The sequence below is a fragment of the Stylophora pistillata genome, chromosome 4 (genome assembly GCF_964205215.1).
Source record: "Stylophora pistillata chromosome 4, jaStyPist1.2, whole genome shotgun sequence".
Taxonomy (NCBI): domain Eukaryota; kingdom Metazoa; phylum Cnidaria; class Anthozoa; order Scleractinia; family Pocilloporidae; genus Stylophora; species Stylophora pistillata.
In genome coordinates this window covers 15,273,996-15,292,802 of record NC_142522.1, presented here as the reverse complement: position 1 = coordinate 15,292,802, position 18,807 = coordinate 15,273,996, and the positions used below count along the sequence as shown (strand labels likewise).

The 18,807-nt window shown below is 40.8% G+C and overlaps 1 protein-coding gene across 1 annotated transcript; it reads right to left on the bottom strand.

The window, feature by feature from the left end:
* Positions 1–375: 375 nt before the first annotated feature.
* Positions 376–18,776, bottom strand: LOC111320759 (arylsulfatase B). Its single transcript, XM_022923453.2, has 7 exons — positions 18,453–18,776; positions 11,647–11,733; positions 7,687–7,898; positions 7,029–7,240; positions 1,932–2,152; positions 1,164–1,489; positions 376–975 (listed from the first exon to the last, which is right to left on the bottom strand). The coding sequence occupies exons 1-7, from the start codon at positions 18,730–18,732 to the stop codon at positions 760–762; spliced, it is 1,554 nt and encodes a 517-aa protein (XP_022779188.2). The 5' UTR covers positions 18,733–18,776; the 3' UTR covers positions 376–759.
* Positions 18,777–18,807: the final 31 nt, after the last annotated feature.

Below are 18,807 nucleotides of genomic sequence, written 5' to 3'. Positions count from 1 at the left end.
TTTGGGAAACCTTACGAAGTGCCGGGGGGTTGCCGGACTCAGAATGAACTAACATCACTTCAAGGAGGTGTAGCAACACCTGATATCAGTTAATGCCACAATGACCTAGAAAATATAGGGCATCTATTCGAGTCAATCACTCAGTTTTCTTTCAGAGGGGTAAACATGTTTGAAAATGACATGCGAAGCAATTTTTTCCTTTAGGGATTTCAAGAATGTCCCAGACGTCTTGTTCATTATCAACTTCTGAGAAAAAATTGAGATGGTGATGATGATAATGTTGGTGGATAAAGACGAAAGAAACAACTTCGTCACATTTCCTCTACAAGGACACTGACACAAAGCTACTCAATAAATTAGTGCAATAGACTTGAATAAATCAGACAAAGGCATTTATTGTGGTTTCAATTACATCGAAGAACAAAATTCGATTCTAACTGGCACTACTCCGAAAAAATAGGGTGAGCTCGAAATCATTCTTAAGTGTCATTTCTGTCTTCCCCACCATCACTACATTTACAGGTCGATTATCTTCTTAACGACATTCTATAAAATCGCAACCTAACCCTCACTAGCGCTATTAACCAAGTAATGGCTTGAAAAACGGGAGACACCTTTCACTTAGAGACTTGGAATCAATAAAAACTGTAACGAAAAACAACGTTTGCCTTTGATAGTCTACAGATGTTAAAAACCTATTTCAATCGAACGTTTCCCTCTACTTTTACTATCAGCGTGCTTGATGCCTCCAACTCAGGTCTACATCCACGGTCCCCAAACACCATTCTTACGAGCCTCTTTTATCGCATTGGGGTCGCTAGGTTTAAAAGCGGCAGGAACTGCAGTGTTTAGGTAATAATTCATTCTTTCTTTCATTTCTTTCAGAACATCAGGTAACTCAGTGCTGAGGTCGTGTCGCTCGTTAGGATCAGCTGTGATGTTGTAAAGTACAACGTCCAAAAGGTCTGCATTTGCCTGAAAGATTCCAAAATAAAGAAGAGGTTTAGAAAATTTAGTAATAATTCACATTAGAAATTGTTTTTAAACGAAGTGATTTGCATAAGCGTCTTGATGTGGGATTGCGTATTGCTATCAGTACCCAAGCGGCTGTGAGTTCAAGGCACCGCTCCGCGGGAAAAAATGAACCAAGTGTGAGCACTGACCATGTAATAGATCCTCAATTGCTCCAGGGTCTCTTCATTTGTCTCTTCTTTGAGTAACCCTTCAGAAATAAGAACATCAGCTGGAACTCCCTTCAACTCGGGTGGTTTGAACCAGGTGATATTTTTGACATTCATCAAGAGCTTCATGCTTCCCTTCCGAAGAGCCATTCCTTGCCAGTTGACTCCTAACATTTTACTTGTCCCGGAAGGTGGATTATCGATATTAAGCAAGATTTCTGTTCGAGGTGAGGCCTCTCCATGGGACAGAGTGTTCCACACATCAAAGCCATCAATGGGGATAGGATGTTTTGCATCGTACGAACCACCTGTAATCAAACCAGAATGGTAGGAATATAATTTACAGGGTGGTAGCAAAGAAGAGCGCTCACGAAAGATAAGGCAGTGAGGAAAAAAAGGAAAGGAAAAAGGGGACGAGAATAGCAAAGAATACTTTTCACTTAATGAACTCTGAATAATTGCGACTGGTTCTCTAAAATATTAAAGTAAACAAATTTAACCAAATGTTTTTATGAAAGGTATTTAATTCTGATATTCACTCCATTACTCGCTACGTTGGTAACTTGATGGACAACTGTTCCCTCTCCACGTTATGTTCAATGAGGGATATTGGCTCTAGATTTTTATTTTCTATTGACTAACTTTTTATAGAGTTACTTTTCTTAAACAATCTTGAAAAAGCAAAAAAAAAGAGACATTGTAAAGTGAGGGATGATAGAAAACTGGAAACGAAATCATGGATAACCACACCTGCCAAGTTGATGAGGGTAGGAAAGAAGTCGCTGATGTGTAGTAGTCCTTCGCATTTCACGCCGGTCTTTTCTAACATTTTTCCGTGGACAAAAGCAGCACCTCTCACTCCTCCCTCCCATAAGGTATGTTTTGTTCCTCTAAGAGGCCAGTTATATCCCCCAAAAGTGGGTTCTCCGCCATTATCAGTGCTGAACACTGTCAAAGTGTTCTCCCATAGCCTGAACGAGAACAATGAGAATAACAAAGTGGGTCTTAATGGGGTTCGAACGTCAGCCATCAAAAAGGATAAATTTTTCCTGTCAACCGTCAATTAAGCAGCTTAATATCAACCGTCTCTTTGTAGGTGTTTCGGATCTCGCTACTGTCCTCATTTTCGCTGCTCACCGCGAACAGTTGAAGATTTTAATAGACCTTTAATTAATTTTCTGAAAAACTGACAGTTTAAAAATATTTGCTGCACAGCGAGCGTAGCGAGCGATCAGCAACAGAATCAGGATTTAAGAAAACTATAAAGAGGCTTCGAATTCTCGAATTCATTACTTTTTTACCAGAATACATTGCATTTAACCAGAGTGCACTGCACCACGTTTGTTGCGTTTAGTGTATTGCGTTACATAGCGTTACTACTGGAAGGATATTTCCTTCGGTGGCTCTCAAGGGCCATCCACCTACAAAAATTTTCATGACTTTATCGCGCAATAAGTTTTGCTAAGTCCATTCATTCAAAAAATTTGCAATCAACATTATCGCGCGATAGATAAACTTATCGCGCGATAGAACAACTTATCGCGCGATAGAACAACTTATCGCGCGATAGAACAACTTATCGCGCGATAGAACAACTTATCGCGCGATAGAACAACTTTTCGCGCGATAGAACAACTTATCGCGCGATAGAACAACTTATCGCGCGATAGATCAACTTATCCCGCGATTGATAATATTATCGCGCGATAATTTTATTACTAGCTCCCATAGCCCCACGACCATTAGCACGTGGTCACATCTATAGCAAGATGGCGGACCAACTTTCGAAGGTGGGTAATTGTCCACGAAATAAAGACTTTTATTCTAGATTTTTGAGCAAGAGACGGTAATTTTTGAATTAAATTAAATTATATTTCTATGCTATCTTAGTAAGTGGGGTTAAAGATATGAGAGGGACTTTATTGCTCTATATTTGAAAGATTGTTTATGAATATAAGGTGTAGGGATACGTTTTTAAACTATGTAAGGTGTATAAGGTGAAAGATTGTTTATCAATATAAGGCGTAGAAAGCATAGAAATATAAGTTAATTTAACCCAAAGATTACCGTCTCTTGCTCAAAAATCAAGAATAAAAGTCTTTATTTCTTGGACACTTACTCACGTTCGAAACTTGGTCCGCCATCTTGCTGTGGATGTGACCACGTGCTAATGGTCGTGGCGCCATGGGAGCCAGTAATAAAATTATCGCGCGATAATATTATCTATCGCGCGATAAGTTGTTCTATCGCGCGATAAGTTGTTCTATCTCGCGATAAGTTGTTCTATCGCGCGATAAGTTGTTCTATCGCGCGATAAGTTGTTCTATCGCGCGATACAGTGTTCTATCGCGCGATACAGTGTTCTATCGCGCGATAGAACACTCTATCGCGCAATAAGTTCTATCGCGCGATAAGTAGTTCTATCGCGCGATAAGTTGTTCTATCGCGCGAAAAGTTGTTCTATCGCGCGATAAGTAGTTCTATCGCGCGATAAGTTGTTCTATCGCGCGATAAGTTGTTCTATCGCGCGATAAGTTGTTCTATCGCGCGATAAGTTGTTCTATCGCGCGATAAGTTGTTCTATCGCGCGATAAGTTGTTCTATCGCGCGATAAGTTGTTCTATCGCGCGATAAGTTGTTCTATCGCGCGATAAGTTGTTCTATCGCGCGATAAGTTGTTCTATCGCGCGATAAGTTGTTCTATCGCGCGATAAGTTGTTCTATCGCGCGATAAGTTGTTCTATCGCGCGATAAGTTGTTCTATCGCGCGATAAGTTGTTCTATCGCGCGATAAGTTGTTCTATCGCGCGATAAGTTGTTCTATCGCGCGATAAGTTGTTCTATGGCAAAACTTATCGCGCGATAAAGTCATGAAAATTTTTGTAGGTGGATGGCCCTTGAGAGCCACCGTAATTTCCTCCTATGAAGTAAAGGCAAATTAATCATTGTGAGTATTGTACTGTAAATCTACTGTCTTGATCACTGAGTGAAGGAAGGTTGAATTAGAGCAATGAAAGGAGTCACTTGATCCATTAATAACTAAAATTGCGTAAGTTGACACGCCGGTGAGCCGGAGAGCAGAAGACAGTCGACCTTCAAGAAGTATTGATAGGCCTGTGCGACTCCTGACTTTCGATACTGCGAAAACTACGTCACTATCAACAGAATGTGCCGCAGCATTATACCATAGTCTGATAGTTAATTGTTGAATAGTCGATAGTTCAAAAGGGCTAAATTCTTTGACAACTTATTGATTCTGGCCAATGGTCACGCCACGCAGCGTTATTCCCGACCTTCGACCGAGACAAGAAAGTTAACATCACGTCGAGTATACGTGTAATTGGGGTTTAAAGGTCATTAATGGTTTTACCACAGGGAGCCCACACAAGCGGGGTGTCTGGTCGTTTGTTCGAAATGTAAAGAAATGTATGGGAAAATATTGAAGAGTCGTCTATGTTAAGGCTCAAAATAAATGTAAACCTACTGGACTTGCTGTGTATTGTCGTTTCTGTGGTTCTAAATGGCGAATTTGAGCGATTTGGTAGATTTTGCGTTGAGTGTTACTTTACTGTAGAGTAACACTCAATTTTTAGGAAATCTGGTGCAAACGATGTGCATTTTACTTCCGGTAATCACTGATTGGTTCATTTTCTGAGGCGTGTTTTGAAATTTAATTGGGGGCGGATAGTCAACAACAACGGCCTTGTCCGTAGGCCCTCATTTTCCCTTCTCGCGCCAAGCACCAGAAGGCCGCTACGCAGGTTATGCTGGAACGGGTAGGAAATAGCTAAGCGCTCTCGCGGGTGGAAATTTGAGAGAGATCGGTTGACTTTTGCGGAATTTATTGGCCTTCGAGTGGCGACGGTTGTTCGGGACCGGTTGAAGTTTCCAGCCTTGAGTTTTTTTTATTCACAGTTGACCGCTAGCACCACACTCGTTACAAAGAAAGTCGCCAAAACAGCGTTAAATTGACCGTAAACGACAAAGCTGCTACGGAAAAAAGGAAAGAAGACTTCATACGATATATTCCTTCAGTTGCATTTATTTTCCTTTTTAATTTTTTCTTAATTTTTTTCATAATGTTTCCTATTTTACAGTTGACTGGTGACACTGCACGCGTTATAAAGCAAGTCGTCAAAACAGCGCTAAAACGACCGTTGGCAACATACCCTGGTCCCAGAGGTTCTCTTCTCTCTACCGGAGTACGAGAATTCGGCGCGAAGCGGAGAGAACTCCGAGCTGTAAAGCAGCGAGCGGAGAGAACTCTCCGCTCGCTGCTTTACAGCTCGTTGGTCGGCGCTTCGCGCCGAATTCTCGTACTCCGGTAGAGAGAAGAGAACCTCTGGGACCAGGGTATTTTTTAACGGCCCACAAGTACGCTTGAAATTCAGTCTTATTATGTTAGCTATTGCCGTTAATGAACTTTACGCCCCAAAGTCATACACAGTACGCTTGGGCCGCCTGTGAAGTTTCCAGCCTTGAGTTTTTTTATACACAGTTGACCGGTAGCACCACACACGTTACAAAGAAAGTCGCCAAAACAGCGTTAAAAAGGACCGTAAACGACAAAGCAGCTACAGAAAAAAGGGAAGGAGACTTCATACGATATATTCCTCGCTTTTATCATATAAGGGGCAAAATTACTGAATTGTGATTGGTTAAGACAGAGGGCATTTTTTTTCTTAATTACTTGGGCAAAATTACTTGAAAATGATTGGCTGAAAATCGCATAGCAACGGCTGCCAAGGTAAAGAAATTTCTGTTTGTTTTGTAACAATGGCGTCCCGTTTTGCGCGAGATCAGTAAGAAAACATTTTGCCCCTTATATTATAAACAAGTAATCACATGGTTCCTCGTAAAATTAAGGATTAATATCACTTGTGTTTTCGGAAGTTGCAGAAATTGCCCTCGTCGCTGCGCGACTCGGGCAATTTCAGCAACTTCCGAAAACCCGTGTGATATTAACCCTTAATTTTACTCGGCCCCATGCGATTACCTATACTTATTTTCTTTTTTAATTTTATCTTAATTTTTTTCATAATTTTTCCTATTATACAGTTGACTGGTGACACCGCACGTGTTACAAAGAAAGTCGCCAAAATAGCGTCAAAACGACCGTTGGCAACAAATCGGGTACGGAAAAAAGGTAAGGAGACTGCACATGTTTAATTCCTCGCTTTTGTTATCCTTTTTAATTTTTTTCTTATTTTTTTTTTAATAATTTTTCCTTATTTTAACGGCTCACACGTACGCTTGAAATTCGATCTTAATATGTTAGTTATTGCCGTTAATAAACATTACACCTGAAAGTCACACACAGCATGCTTGGGCCACCTGTGGTCTCGGTCGAAGGTCGGGAATAACGCTGCGTAGCGTGACCATTGGCCAGAATCAATAAGTTATCAAAGAATTTAGCCCTTTTGAACTATTGACTATCTAACAATTAACTATCAGACTATGGTATAATGCTGCGGCACATTCTGTTGATAGTGACGTAGTTTAAGCAGTGATTCATCTAAAGTCAGGAGTCACACAGGCCTATCAACACTTCTTGAAGGTCGACTGCCTTCTGCTCTCCGGCTCACCGGCGTGTCAACTTACGCAATGTAGAGTTATTAATGGATCAAGTGACTCCTTTCATTGCTCTAATTCAACCTCCCTTCATTCAGTGATCAAGACAGCAGATTTACCGTGCAATACTCGCAATTATTAAGCGCCCATTTTCCTCCATTCGTGCAATCATAATCGTCAGCCGTCAAAGTCGGAAAAAAATTAGCCGTCAACCGTTAAAGGTATCCATTTAAACTCACTAGGGATTCAAAACATGAAACCTTCATAGAAACTCACCCTTTCTTTTTAAACATTTTAGTGATGTTCCCAACGGCTTCGTCCAAGACAGCGACCATCCCTGCATGCACTCGGCGCATCTTCTGATCAATAAACGAGAATTTGTCCACATACTGGTCTGGTGCCTGGATGGGATTATGAACATTCTGGAAGGCCATGTACAGGAACAGTGGCTGTTTTGGGTCATGTTGATCCAAAATCTCTTCTATCCTCTAATGAAATCATAAAATGAGAACAGCTGTTAACTACCCAGGCCATTGTCACTCGCAAATATGACTAAGTTCATCGCAGCCCAAAAATTTCAATATCTTTTGATAAAAATACAAGGTAAAGAATGTATTCAGGAAATGCTCGGGAGAGAAGGAGTTGCTTTGGAGAACTGCTGGAATTACAAAGAGCGTATTAGTAAAATTGGCAAACTTCGTGGGAAGTCTAACGCACTCTGCTGGGAGGTTACCGAAGACGGATTGGCACCCCTTCTGATAAAAGAATCAAACTGATAGTTGATACTCTACAGGAACCGTGAGAAGATCTGGTATTATGGGCGTCACCATCCTCCACCACGGGTCTTTGCATTGACTGATCGCAAATTACTGCCTAAGTGTCACAAACGCTGCGTTATAAACCTCAGTTACGTGGAAAGTATCAACTACTAGACCTTAACATATTCGAATGTTGCGTATTTTCCATTCAGGTCCAAAACAGGTTCGGTTCCATTTCGAAAATCAACCACTTTGTCACGTGTGTGATCATAATGATCCTCAGCACCATCCCAAAATCCATAAGCGGAGTCAAAACCTCGGTTAGTTGGAACGTAAGGCCATTTGTAGAAGCCAAGATGCCACTTGCCAACCAAGTGAGTTGCGTAACCTTAAGGAAAAAGTAAGAAGTACACCCCATTTATCAATTTAGGGTTATCTAACTATTTTGAAGATTTATTTGCGCAGAGGATGATGTATATATATATATATATATAATTATACCTCAAGAATTAGGTTACTTGAACTTTTACTGCAACTCTGAGTTTCATGCCTCTTGCGAAGCAATCGTCAGGCAACTGCCAGAAATAACGGTTACAATCCACCAAAATTTAAAAGACGAAACAATGTATACATGCGCGCGCAACATACTGCACGCGCTATCGTAACGTTAGGTTCTTTAACAGGAATTTCCTGACATGTCTGCAACCTGATGTCAGCTCATTTCTTTTGTTTAAACTTGCCATCTGCGGTTTACAAATGATAAAATATTTTTCCCCCAAACACAAGTTGCATCTTTTAGCTACATTGGAATACGAACTAGCTTGTTTCACCTTGCGCCACTTAATATTAAACTTAGTGTCCTTATCTTTAAGACTCCATACATATTTGCTAAGTTCAGTAGCATGCCTGTAACGTTCGTTTCGGAATGAACACAAGTGGTTCCTGTAACGCATTTTAAAAGCGGTGTCACAGGGACCGATGTACGTTTCCTTTGCGGTTTCTGTGGTGACCTCTGCCTGGTAAATTATGCTTTCCATGTTACAGTTTCCATCCATGGGGCATATGTCAGGTTTTCGACAGTTGCAGCTTTTCCTAGCTCGATCATTAGCGCGTGCGAGTTTCCGGATTTCAGATTTGTTGTGGTTAGATATGACAGTTTTAATGCTGCCCATGCAGCTGTAGCTCAGTTTAAGGGTGTTCCGGTTGAAAATTTTGTGAAGAGGATTAGTTTTTGTGAAATGCTTATCAATAAGTGCAAGGAAGCATTTTCCGACGTTAGTTTCCACGTTCTTGCTGTATGGTGGGTTAAACCAAGTAATATTCCGCTGCCTGTTTCTTCGTGGACGTGGTGCCTGGTTTGATGCAGCGTTGAATGACAGGGTGTAGCTGTACCCACTTTTTTTGAGAGCTTCTTGATAAATAGGTTTAGCACTATCGAAGCATTCTCTGTCGGACGATATCTCGGAGAGCCTCCTATTGATTGATTCAGGGATGTTGCGCAGAATGGATGGTGGGTGGTTAGATTTTTTATGCACGTACAGGGGGATGTTGCCTTCCTTAGTAAAAGGGTAATACTTCTCACTTGAGAGGTCAAGCGTGACGTCTAGAAAATTGGTTTTGGTGATGTTAGCCTCGACTGTGATTTTTAAGTCATTGTCGCGGAAGACTTTGCAAAAACCTTTCTTGATATTCTCTATTTCCTGCGGTGTTCCATTGAGGGCAGCCAAACCATCATCCCGGTATAAACCAATATTTTGACCATACTTCTCAGTAAGAATCGATAAGAGAAAGCATCCAACCAGCTCACACGTTTCCGCTCCATCGAAGGACCCCATGGTAACATCAAAGAGGTTGCTGGCAGATTTTTTCTCCCATGGGCAATCATCGTTAAATAGCAGAGATCGTTTTGCATGCAAGATAATTTCACGCTCATGGCTGTTGATTGAGCAGTACTTAGAGGCAAAATCTAGTGCTTTGGAAAGCAACTTCTCAGTGATGGAGGGGTAGAATTCACAAACGTCGAAACAGATGAATGAAAGAGAGCTCTTGTCTTCTAAACTATTAAACCATTTGAGAACACTTGAGGTGTTTTTCCACTGGTTTACTTTACTGCTGGTGATGATAGCGTTGTTAATTTCATAAACCCTTCTAAGCCTGAAATTGGGAAAATCAGTAAGCATCTCCTCGATGAAATTAACAACGCTATCATCACCAGCAGTAAAGTAAACCAGTGGAAAAACACCTCAAGTGTTCTCAAATGGTTTAATAGTTTAGAAGACAAGAGCTCTCTTTCATTCATCTGTTTCGACGTTTGTGAATTCTACCCCTCCATCACTGAGAAGTTGCTTTCCAAAGCACTAGATTTTGCCTCTAAGTACTGCTCAATCAACAGCCATGAGCGTGAAATTATCTTGCATGCAAAACGATCTCTGCTATTTAACGATGATTGCCCATGGGAGAAAAAATCTGCCAGCAACCTCTTTGATGTTACCATGGGGTCCTTCGATGGAGCGGAAACGTGTGAGCTGGTTGGATGCTTTCTCTTATCGATTCTTACTGAGAAGTATGGTCAAAATATTGGTTTATACCGGGATGATGGTTTGGCTGCCCTCAATGGAACACCGCAGGAAATAGAGAATATCAAGAAAGGTTTTTGCAAAGTCTTCCGCGACAATGACTTAAAAATCACAGTCGAGGCTAACATCACCAAAACCAATTTTCTAGACGTCACGCTTGACCTCTCAAGTGAGAAGTATTACCCTTTTACTAAGGAAGGCAACATCCCCCTGTACGTGCATAAAAAATCTAACCACCCACCATCCATTCTGCGCAACATCCCTGAATCAATCAATAGGAGGCTCTCCGAGATATCGTCCGACAGAGAATGCTTCGATAGTGCTAAACCTATTTATCAAGAAGCTCTCAAAAAAAGTGGGTACAGCTACACCCTGTCATTCAACGCTGCATCAAACCAGGCACCACGTCCACGAAGAAACAGGCAGCGGAATATTACTTGGTTTAACCCACCATACAGCAAGAACGTGGAAACTAACGTCGGAAAATGCTTCCTTGCACTTATTGATAAGCATTTCACAAAAACTAATCCTCTTCACAAAATTTTCAACCGGAACACCCTTAAACTGAGCTACAGCTGCATGGGCAGCATTAAAACTGTCATATCTAACCACAACAAATCTGAAATCCGGAAACTCGCACGCGCTAATGATCGAGCTAGGAAAAGCTGCAACTGTCGAAAACCTGACATATGCCCCATGGATGGAAACTGTAACATGGAAAGCATAATTTACCAGGCAGAGGTCACCACAGAAACCGCAAAGGAAACGTACATCGGTCCCTGTGACACCGCTTTTAAAATGCGTTACAGGAACCACTTGTGTTCATTCCGAAACGAACGTTACAGGCATGCTACTGAACTTAGCAAATATGTATGGAGTCTTAAAGATAAGGACACTAAGTTTAATATTAAGTGGCGCAAGGTGAAACAAGCTAGTTCGTATTCCAATGTAGCTAAAAGATGCAACTTGTGTTTGGGGGAAAAATATTTTATCATTTGTAAACCGCAGATGGCAAGTTTAAACAAAAGAAATGAGCTGACATCAGGTTGCAGACATGTCAGGAAATTCCTGTTAAAGAACCTAACGTTACGATAGCGCGTGCAGTATGTTGCGCGCGCATGTATACATTGTTTCGTCTTTTAAATTTTGGTGGATTGTAACCGTTATTTCTGGCAGTTGCCTGACGATTGCTTCGCAAGAGGCATGAAACTCAGAGTTGCAGTAAAAGTTCAAGTAACCTAATTCTTGAGGTATAATTATCCATAGCTCTAGCCCTGCTATTGAGCACTTTTTAGTAGATGATGATCTCATTTCGCTATTTTGGTTACATATATATATATATATATAAACTCTGTAACCATAAAGACGTATATGGACAGAAAGCAACGCGAGATGGGTGTCTGGTTATTTAAGGCGCTCGTTTAAGTTAATCAGCCTTTACAACGTAGTTTAAAGGGGCTCCTCTCTTACATAGGTTGCAGTTTAAAACAGATTTCAGTTTAAATTAACCATTCCCTTTTTTTAATTATTGTTCCGGAATCTTGGAAGGCTGTAGCTTACCAACTTTTTTTAGCTGTCCTGGAAGGGTCTGAAAATCTAATGGCAATCCAAACGGATTTGAGGGGTGAACCACTTCATGTTGAAGTCCTGGAAGAGTTGGATAAAAACGCAAATCATCTAATGAATATAAGCTAATCATGGTAACTCCCCCCCCAACATTTGGCAGCTAAAAAAGATCAACAACTGGCTTCATGCAGCTGGCTCTCACACTGGTCTCCTTTGAAGCTGCTCTTTCGCAATGACGAAGGGCTAACGCTGGAAACGTCAGCTTTGGAAGTCTTTGTGTTGGTCAATTTAAATGATCCACTCATATGATAATATCAAGTCATCTTCTAAGCACCACAATATATATGTGGAATGATACCCCCTGAAGGTCCTTAAAAGGCCCCAGGTCAACTACAAGAAATTGCGCGCACTAGTCCGCCATTTTCAACGCCATGTAAATTAGATTTTCTTTGTAGTCTATAATCCAAGTGCATCCTAGCGATTTACTAATACATCGAAGTCTTACTGTTTAAATTAAATCTACGAGTCCCCAGTTTCTACGTTCGCTTTTTGCGATCAACTGAAAGGTTCGACGCATTTCCGACCGCAACTCAACTGAGCCAACAAAACTGGCCCCTGACCAATTACTGACCGCTCCTAGACTGAGCGTGTTGCAGGCAAAAAAACCATCATGTGTAAATTTCCTTCTGGGTTGAAAACAAACCTTTTTAATCATATAACCGATCAGGAATGCGCAAAATTTCACAAAGGCATTTTCACAGGATTACTGAGATCTCCACCACGTTTCCAATCAGACCGTTCGTCCCCAAAAAATTCAAGATGGCGGCCAGAAGGCCACGGTGTAGAAGGACTAGAAGAGCTCCTCGTCCTCAGCTCAAACGCCGCCTGTTATGAGCGGCATTAGGTTTCTTTCTTTTCTACACCCTTACTGGTGATCTTAAAGAACTAAATTCATCCGTGGACAACGCCGCCACATACTTTTACGCGGAAAAGAAGTTGTCGTCTCCTACAATCTCGAATTTTACCTCTCATCGAAATGTGAATTCCAAGGCCGATTCTTGTAGAGTTACTGCCAAAAAATTATCTATGGCCTTCAAGATCATTCAATATGCTTCTTTAGCAACGCTGTCCTTGCTAGCCGGAGATATATCACCGAATCCTGGATGGAGTTTCACAGTCTTAAATCATCCTGGTCTAAAGATAGCTGAGCTCAACATAAGAAGTCTACCTAAACATCTAGACGAGCTGAAAATTCTTCTTGATGAAAACCCGTTTGACATAATTTGTTTAAACGAGACATGGCTAAATTCATCTTGGTCGGATGAAGAACTTCACATCGAAGGATATGATCTTGTCAGATTTGATCGACATGGCCCTCAAAACGGCGGCGGCTCGGCTATGATTATAACTTTAATTAAACTAACAGCATATCAACGCCAAGATCTATCTTGCGACGACTTAGAAGCGGTCCACCTAACAGCGATTTGAACCATTTTAAAGCTTCTCTTGGCAAGACATTAGAGCATGTACCTTCAGTTGTTGGTGATTTTAACTGTGACATGTCCCCTAAAAAGAGACTCGCTTCAGATGCCAAAAAACTACGCGATCTCTTCAATTTTTATCAGATAAATCAACTTATACAAAGTCTAACACGTATAACTGATCGCTCCTCTAATATATTATATACTTAGTCTACACTACTATGGTCTACACTACAGATAAAGATAAGATCGTATCGTCAGGAGTTCTTAATTGCGCTATAAGCGATCATTCACTTGTATTTATTATTAGACGAGCGAAAATGCCCAGAACTGGTGCAAAAACATTGTTCACAGGAATTTTAAGAATTATTCAAGCGGACAGTATTGTAATGATTTGTATTCCGCCTCTTGGGACGATGTAGAAACATCTTTAACAGTCGAGGAGGCATGGCAGTCTTTTAAAACTACGCTCGACCCAACAAAAGAAAATCACGCCCCTCTGGCAACGAAACGAGTCCGTGCCAACACACTACCATGGCTCTCGGGGGAAATAAGGAAAACAATGATGGAGCAAGATTTCTACCATAAAAAAGCACAAAAGACTGATTCTCCTTATGAATGGGAAATTCATAGAAAACTACGCAATTTGTCAACAAGCCTTATTCGGTAATCTAAATACGACAAAATCTAAATACGACAAATCTAGATACGACAAATCTAGATAAAACAAAAAGGACTCGAGTAACCTGTGGAAAACTCTTAAAAACGCAATATCATCCAACAAGAAAAGTTCTAGCATCGGATGCATTGAAACAGACGAGGGTCTTGTCCTCGACCCAGAGGAAATATCTAAAGGCTTCGCACATTATTTCAGTACAACGATTCTAAAGATCAGACAGAGCTTATCATCAATCCTAGTCCACCACAAATCTCCTAAGGTACTAACTGATGATCACTTCAGATTCTCAGAGATTAAGCCAGATTTTGTCTATAAAGAACTTAAGAGTATAAAAACCAACAAATCGACCGGCATCGAAAACACTCCCCCGCGCCTTCTCAAAGATGGATGTGGTGTTCTAGCGAAACCGCTAACCGTCCTTATGAATAGAAGCTTGGCTGAGGGCGCAATTCCTGCTGACTGGAAATCTGCAACTGTCACACCAATCTTTAAGTCGGGCTCCAAAATGGATGCAGCAAACTACCGACCTATCTCAGTCCTGCCTGTCTTCAGTAAAATTATTGAACGTGCTGTCCATCTCATGGTTTGTGAATATCTCCGGCGGAACAAGCTTTTATCTGTATATCAATCTGGTTTTGGTCCACTTCACTCTACAGCTACATGTCTTACGGATGTCACCAACAACCTTCTCCAAAACATAGACAAGGGTTTATTAACAGGGATAGCCTTCCTTGACTTCTCAAAAGCGTTTGACACTTTAGATCACGAACACCTACTTTGGAAGCTGGAGTCCTTTGGATTCCCCAGTTCTTCAGTGCAGTGGTTCAATGCTTATTTATCAAATCTTACCCAGAGCATTGTTTTTAATGACACACGATCTGACCCTCAGTCAATTTTTTTCGGTGTGCCACAAGGATCCATACTAGGACCGTTACTATTTATTATTTACATAAACGATTTACCAACTGTAGTCAAACACTGCCGGCAACATTCAACTCTATGCTGATGACACCCTGATATACTTCAGTTGCAAGCAAGTCGACACCATTGAATCTAAACTATCCGCAGACCTTGAACAGATTATAACTTGGTTGTCACTGAAGTAACTACCTATTCCTCAATTTTAAAAAAACCAAGGTAATGTTGATTGGTACAACTCAGAGACTACGCATGACCACAAGTTTTACCGTCAATGCCAACGACCATGTCTTCGAAAGAGTTTTCAGCTTTAATTAAGTAACCAGAAGTTGTTCTTGACCCATGCCTTTCCTGGAGCGAGCATATAGATCACATTGCGAACAAGATATCATCCAGGCTTGGAATGCTTCGCAGAGCGCGTAAAGTCTTACACGTGAGGCCTGTATCACACTGTACAACTCGATGATTCTACCACTCTTCGACTATTGTTGCTGTGTATGGGATGGATGTAGTACCACAAAGAATGACTACCTTGATAAGCTACAGAGACGTGCTGCGAGCATCATTGAACGTAGGAAAAGTAAAGAGAGCGAGTTGCATTTCACGTTTTCATGGCCCAGCCTAAAGTCGCGCAGAAGCTATCCAAACTCTATGTTAGTCTATAAATGCCTTAACAATCTAGCCCCAGAATACTTGCTACACGAATTTAAATTCTCTAGACACTTCCATAATTATAATACCAGGAAAAAAGATCTGATTCGTTTACCTCTAGAAAAAACTGCAAAATACCAGTCTTCTTTCCGATATAATGGAGCAAAAACTTGGAACTCTCTACCATCCAAAATACGGAATTCTGAAAATCTTTTTTACTTAAAACAGTCACTTAAAGCTTATTCTAGAATAACTTCTAGTTAATCAACTTACTTGTAAATATTCTCGGGGTTATGATATTATACATTTGTTTTATACTGTATCATATGTAATTGTATTGTAATTTGTTTTATGCAGAGCCCCATTTAAACCAACATATGCTGAACTGGGCATCTCTACTTAAATACTGTTGATAAATAAATAAATAAATGAAATGCTTCTTTGTTTACAGGTTTTTGTGATTGCGGCGTAATTGACGGTAGTTTTGCGCGGACTAAAACGTCCTTGAGTGATTTTTCCTGTATGATACAATTAGTGGCTGGTTTAAGATCTGTGCAATTCTAGGCTGCCGTTGAATGATATGCCAGTGTTTCATGAGAATCTTTTGAGGATTCGGTGTGGCCAGGCGGGGTTATGAGTGGCAACAATTGGTAAAATTTCTTTCACCTTTGTTTTGTTACGAAGAGCCTCTGTTCTGTCGGAGAACTGAACTTTATTCAGGATTTTAAGAACGAGCGTCGTAGAATAGCCTCTGTTACAGAAGCTTTGCTCAAAATCTCATTTGTGTGTATAGAAATTCTCATTGACTGAGTTGGTTCTTAAAACACGCTGTGCTTCTCCTTTGATAAAAACCCTTCTTCGTATTAAAAGAGGGGTAGGATGAGGCGGGTTTTGTTGTGTGTACACCTTCCGACTTTTCTAACGTGGACAAGTAGGAATTAACTCCGAGGAGTGTTACGTTTAGAAAATTCTGTTTGTAACTGGGATCGTCGATGGCATTTCGACTTCTTTCACGCGGAAAGCCTAAAGCCACGGAGCAGACAAAAACGATCCTCCTTCGAGGGTCAACTTTCAATCTGTAGGATGACAGGAAGGACAGCCTTGGAATCAAAGGTCTAACTAAGAGCCAATTTGCAGAGATTTTGCTGCATGAGATGTCGACGAGCTTCGCGCATGTGATGCCGTCACACGAAGCGAATGACGAGTTAAAAAGTATTGATTAGCCCGAACGACTCCTATTCGCAAACGACTTTAGAGATAAGCTCTGACTAGGATATCTTTGAACGGCTTTCCTTTGCGATGTGATAATAAGGCTGTCTCCATAAATATGGCTCTTAAGTGCGGTCACTTTTGAATAAGGTGTCATTTCCAAACCCGTATGTTCTTAAAGTTAAGCCGGATAACGATGCGTTAAAATAGGCAATATTTTCATATCTGCTATTTTCTTTGTTCTTAAGCCACCCTTTTCTATCGGAGCAAATAACTCCGAACTGCATTTCTCCTGAACTTCGTCTGTGCTTTCTCTATTCTCTTCTTGAAACGTATCTTGAAAATCTGAACGTTGTTTTTATCTTTCTTTATATTTTAATTAAAAAAAGTGTAGCACGATGGATTTGTTCTTAGGAGGTGTGACGCTTTTCCTTTCACGAATCCATTCGTTACACCTGGTTAAAAGTGTTGACGGGTCTGCAAGACTCCTAAAATATGAACGATTTTCCCCGCAGTTGCCATTTTTCTGGGTGTCAAAAATCTGCTTCTCTTTCAGTTTGTAAATTTATTGAACAATTACAGGCCACAACGTCGACCCTCTCCTCGGTGCTTCATATCCAAAATCGGGGGAAAAGAAAAACAATGTTTGACTTCCATCATAGTGACCATCCATGTTGAGCGCGTTCATGCTTTCCTTCGGCTTTCGCACGCTTTTCCAAAAACCATAGCGCTGTGTATCAATTTCCTTAGAGAAACACGCAGTTGAGAGTTTTTATGGATTTTTGTTTTGTATGGATGATTTGGAAAAATCTGACCCACCCATACACTTCGGCATCTTTGATCATTTTGGTTCACTGGCAAATTTTTCCAGGAAAAGCTTCAATGTCGACATAAATTTTCGTTAAAAAAACAGGATTCGCTCTAGGACTCTAATGACAAATTCTCGCTGCCGGAGCTCTTTTTTGGCCAGTCTCCAGACTTTTGTATTATTGGTACATATAGTAACATACACCACGCTTTATAACCTGATTTAGAGTTCTGTCCTTATGCCATATTTTAGATAAGTGAGATATCAGTAAGATATCAGTAAGATACGTGCACTCCTAAAACACTGATCTCTTTATCCACAAGTTCACTTATCACTAATGTCATTTTCGGTTAGGTCTGTGCTGTGACGTTGTCAAGTCGTTGACATAGTTTCTGAATCCCTCTTCACGGCATGCATTTATTATGGTTTATGTTTTTTCCCCCTTTTTTATGGTTTTAACTCTAAAATACCGATATTCAGAGCTCTGAAACTGCAGTTTACGAAACAAAATCCACGCCAAAGACTGTTTTATGATTTTTCCGATGTGATCGATACGCTATCAGGCGAACCTTTGTTTTATACAGACCTTATACTTTATTTTGCTTTCTGATAATAATTAACGAGCCATTTACTGAAAAATTCAAGTGATACTTGGTTTAATTTTTCATGCTCATCTTTGAATAATTCCATCATCTTCCTATCAAGAACGTTGATGTTCTTCGCTATGCCTTGGCAGAGTGTGTGAACACTTCAAATGTTATCCGACTATCAGCAAAGAAAAATTACGGGTGCCTTGCTCGGGCCCAACTCATTCGATACTATACTGCAATCAAATTTTTTTCTTTTGTCACCTACCCATCGCCGTAAGTAAAAATCCAAAACATTAAAATGCCTTTTCCGAAAAGATCCTGCAACTTGCTCAACGAGGAAGACTTGGAGGGGTACCTTAGGAGGTGTTATCTTACCTCAGCTGGATTGTGAATTGATTGTCACGGAATGACAAGGTAGTGTTAATAGGCGAAATATCAAAGCAGCAGCGGAGCATTCACTGTACCTGTGTGAATGGGATACCTTCCGGTCATAAGTGCTCCTCTGGCTGGTGTACAAACTGGTTGAACATAATAATTGTCGAGAATGACCCCTTCTTTGGCCAACGAGTCAATGATCGGAGTGTTGATTTTTGATCCGTGAAATCCAACGTCGATCCAGCCGAGATCATCTGCGAGCATAAACAAAATGTGTGGAGGGGATGATTTTCGCTTTTTCGCTTCCAATGGGCTCACTGCCACGAAAAATGCGAATGCAAACGGAACAAGACTTCTCAGGAGAGGCATGTTACCGGGACTGAAGTGACACAAGTTTTGGGGAATGTCACATGATTGTCACGGGCTGGTGACAAAACCGTCTTT

Coding starts and splice junctions, on each gene's coding strand:
- LOC111320759 (XM_022923453.2), bottom strand. CDS start 18,732: ATGCCTCTCCTGAGAAGTCTTGTTCCGTTTGCATTCGCATTTTTCGTG. Junction 2,153..7,028: donor AAAATGTTTAAAAAGAAAGG/GTGAGTTTCTAT, acceptor GTTCTCGTTCAG/GCTATGGGAGAACACTTTGA. Junction 1,490..1,931: donor TACCCTCATCAACTTGGCAG/GTGTGGTTATCC, acceptor GTTTGATTACAG/GTGGTTCGTACGATGCAAAA.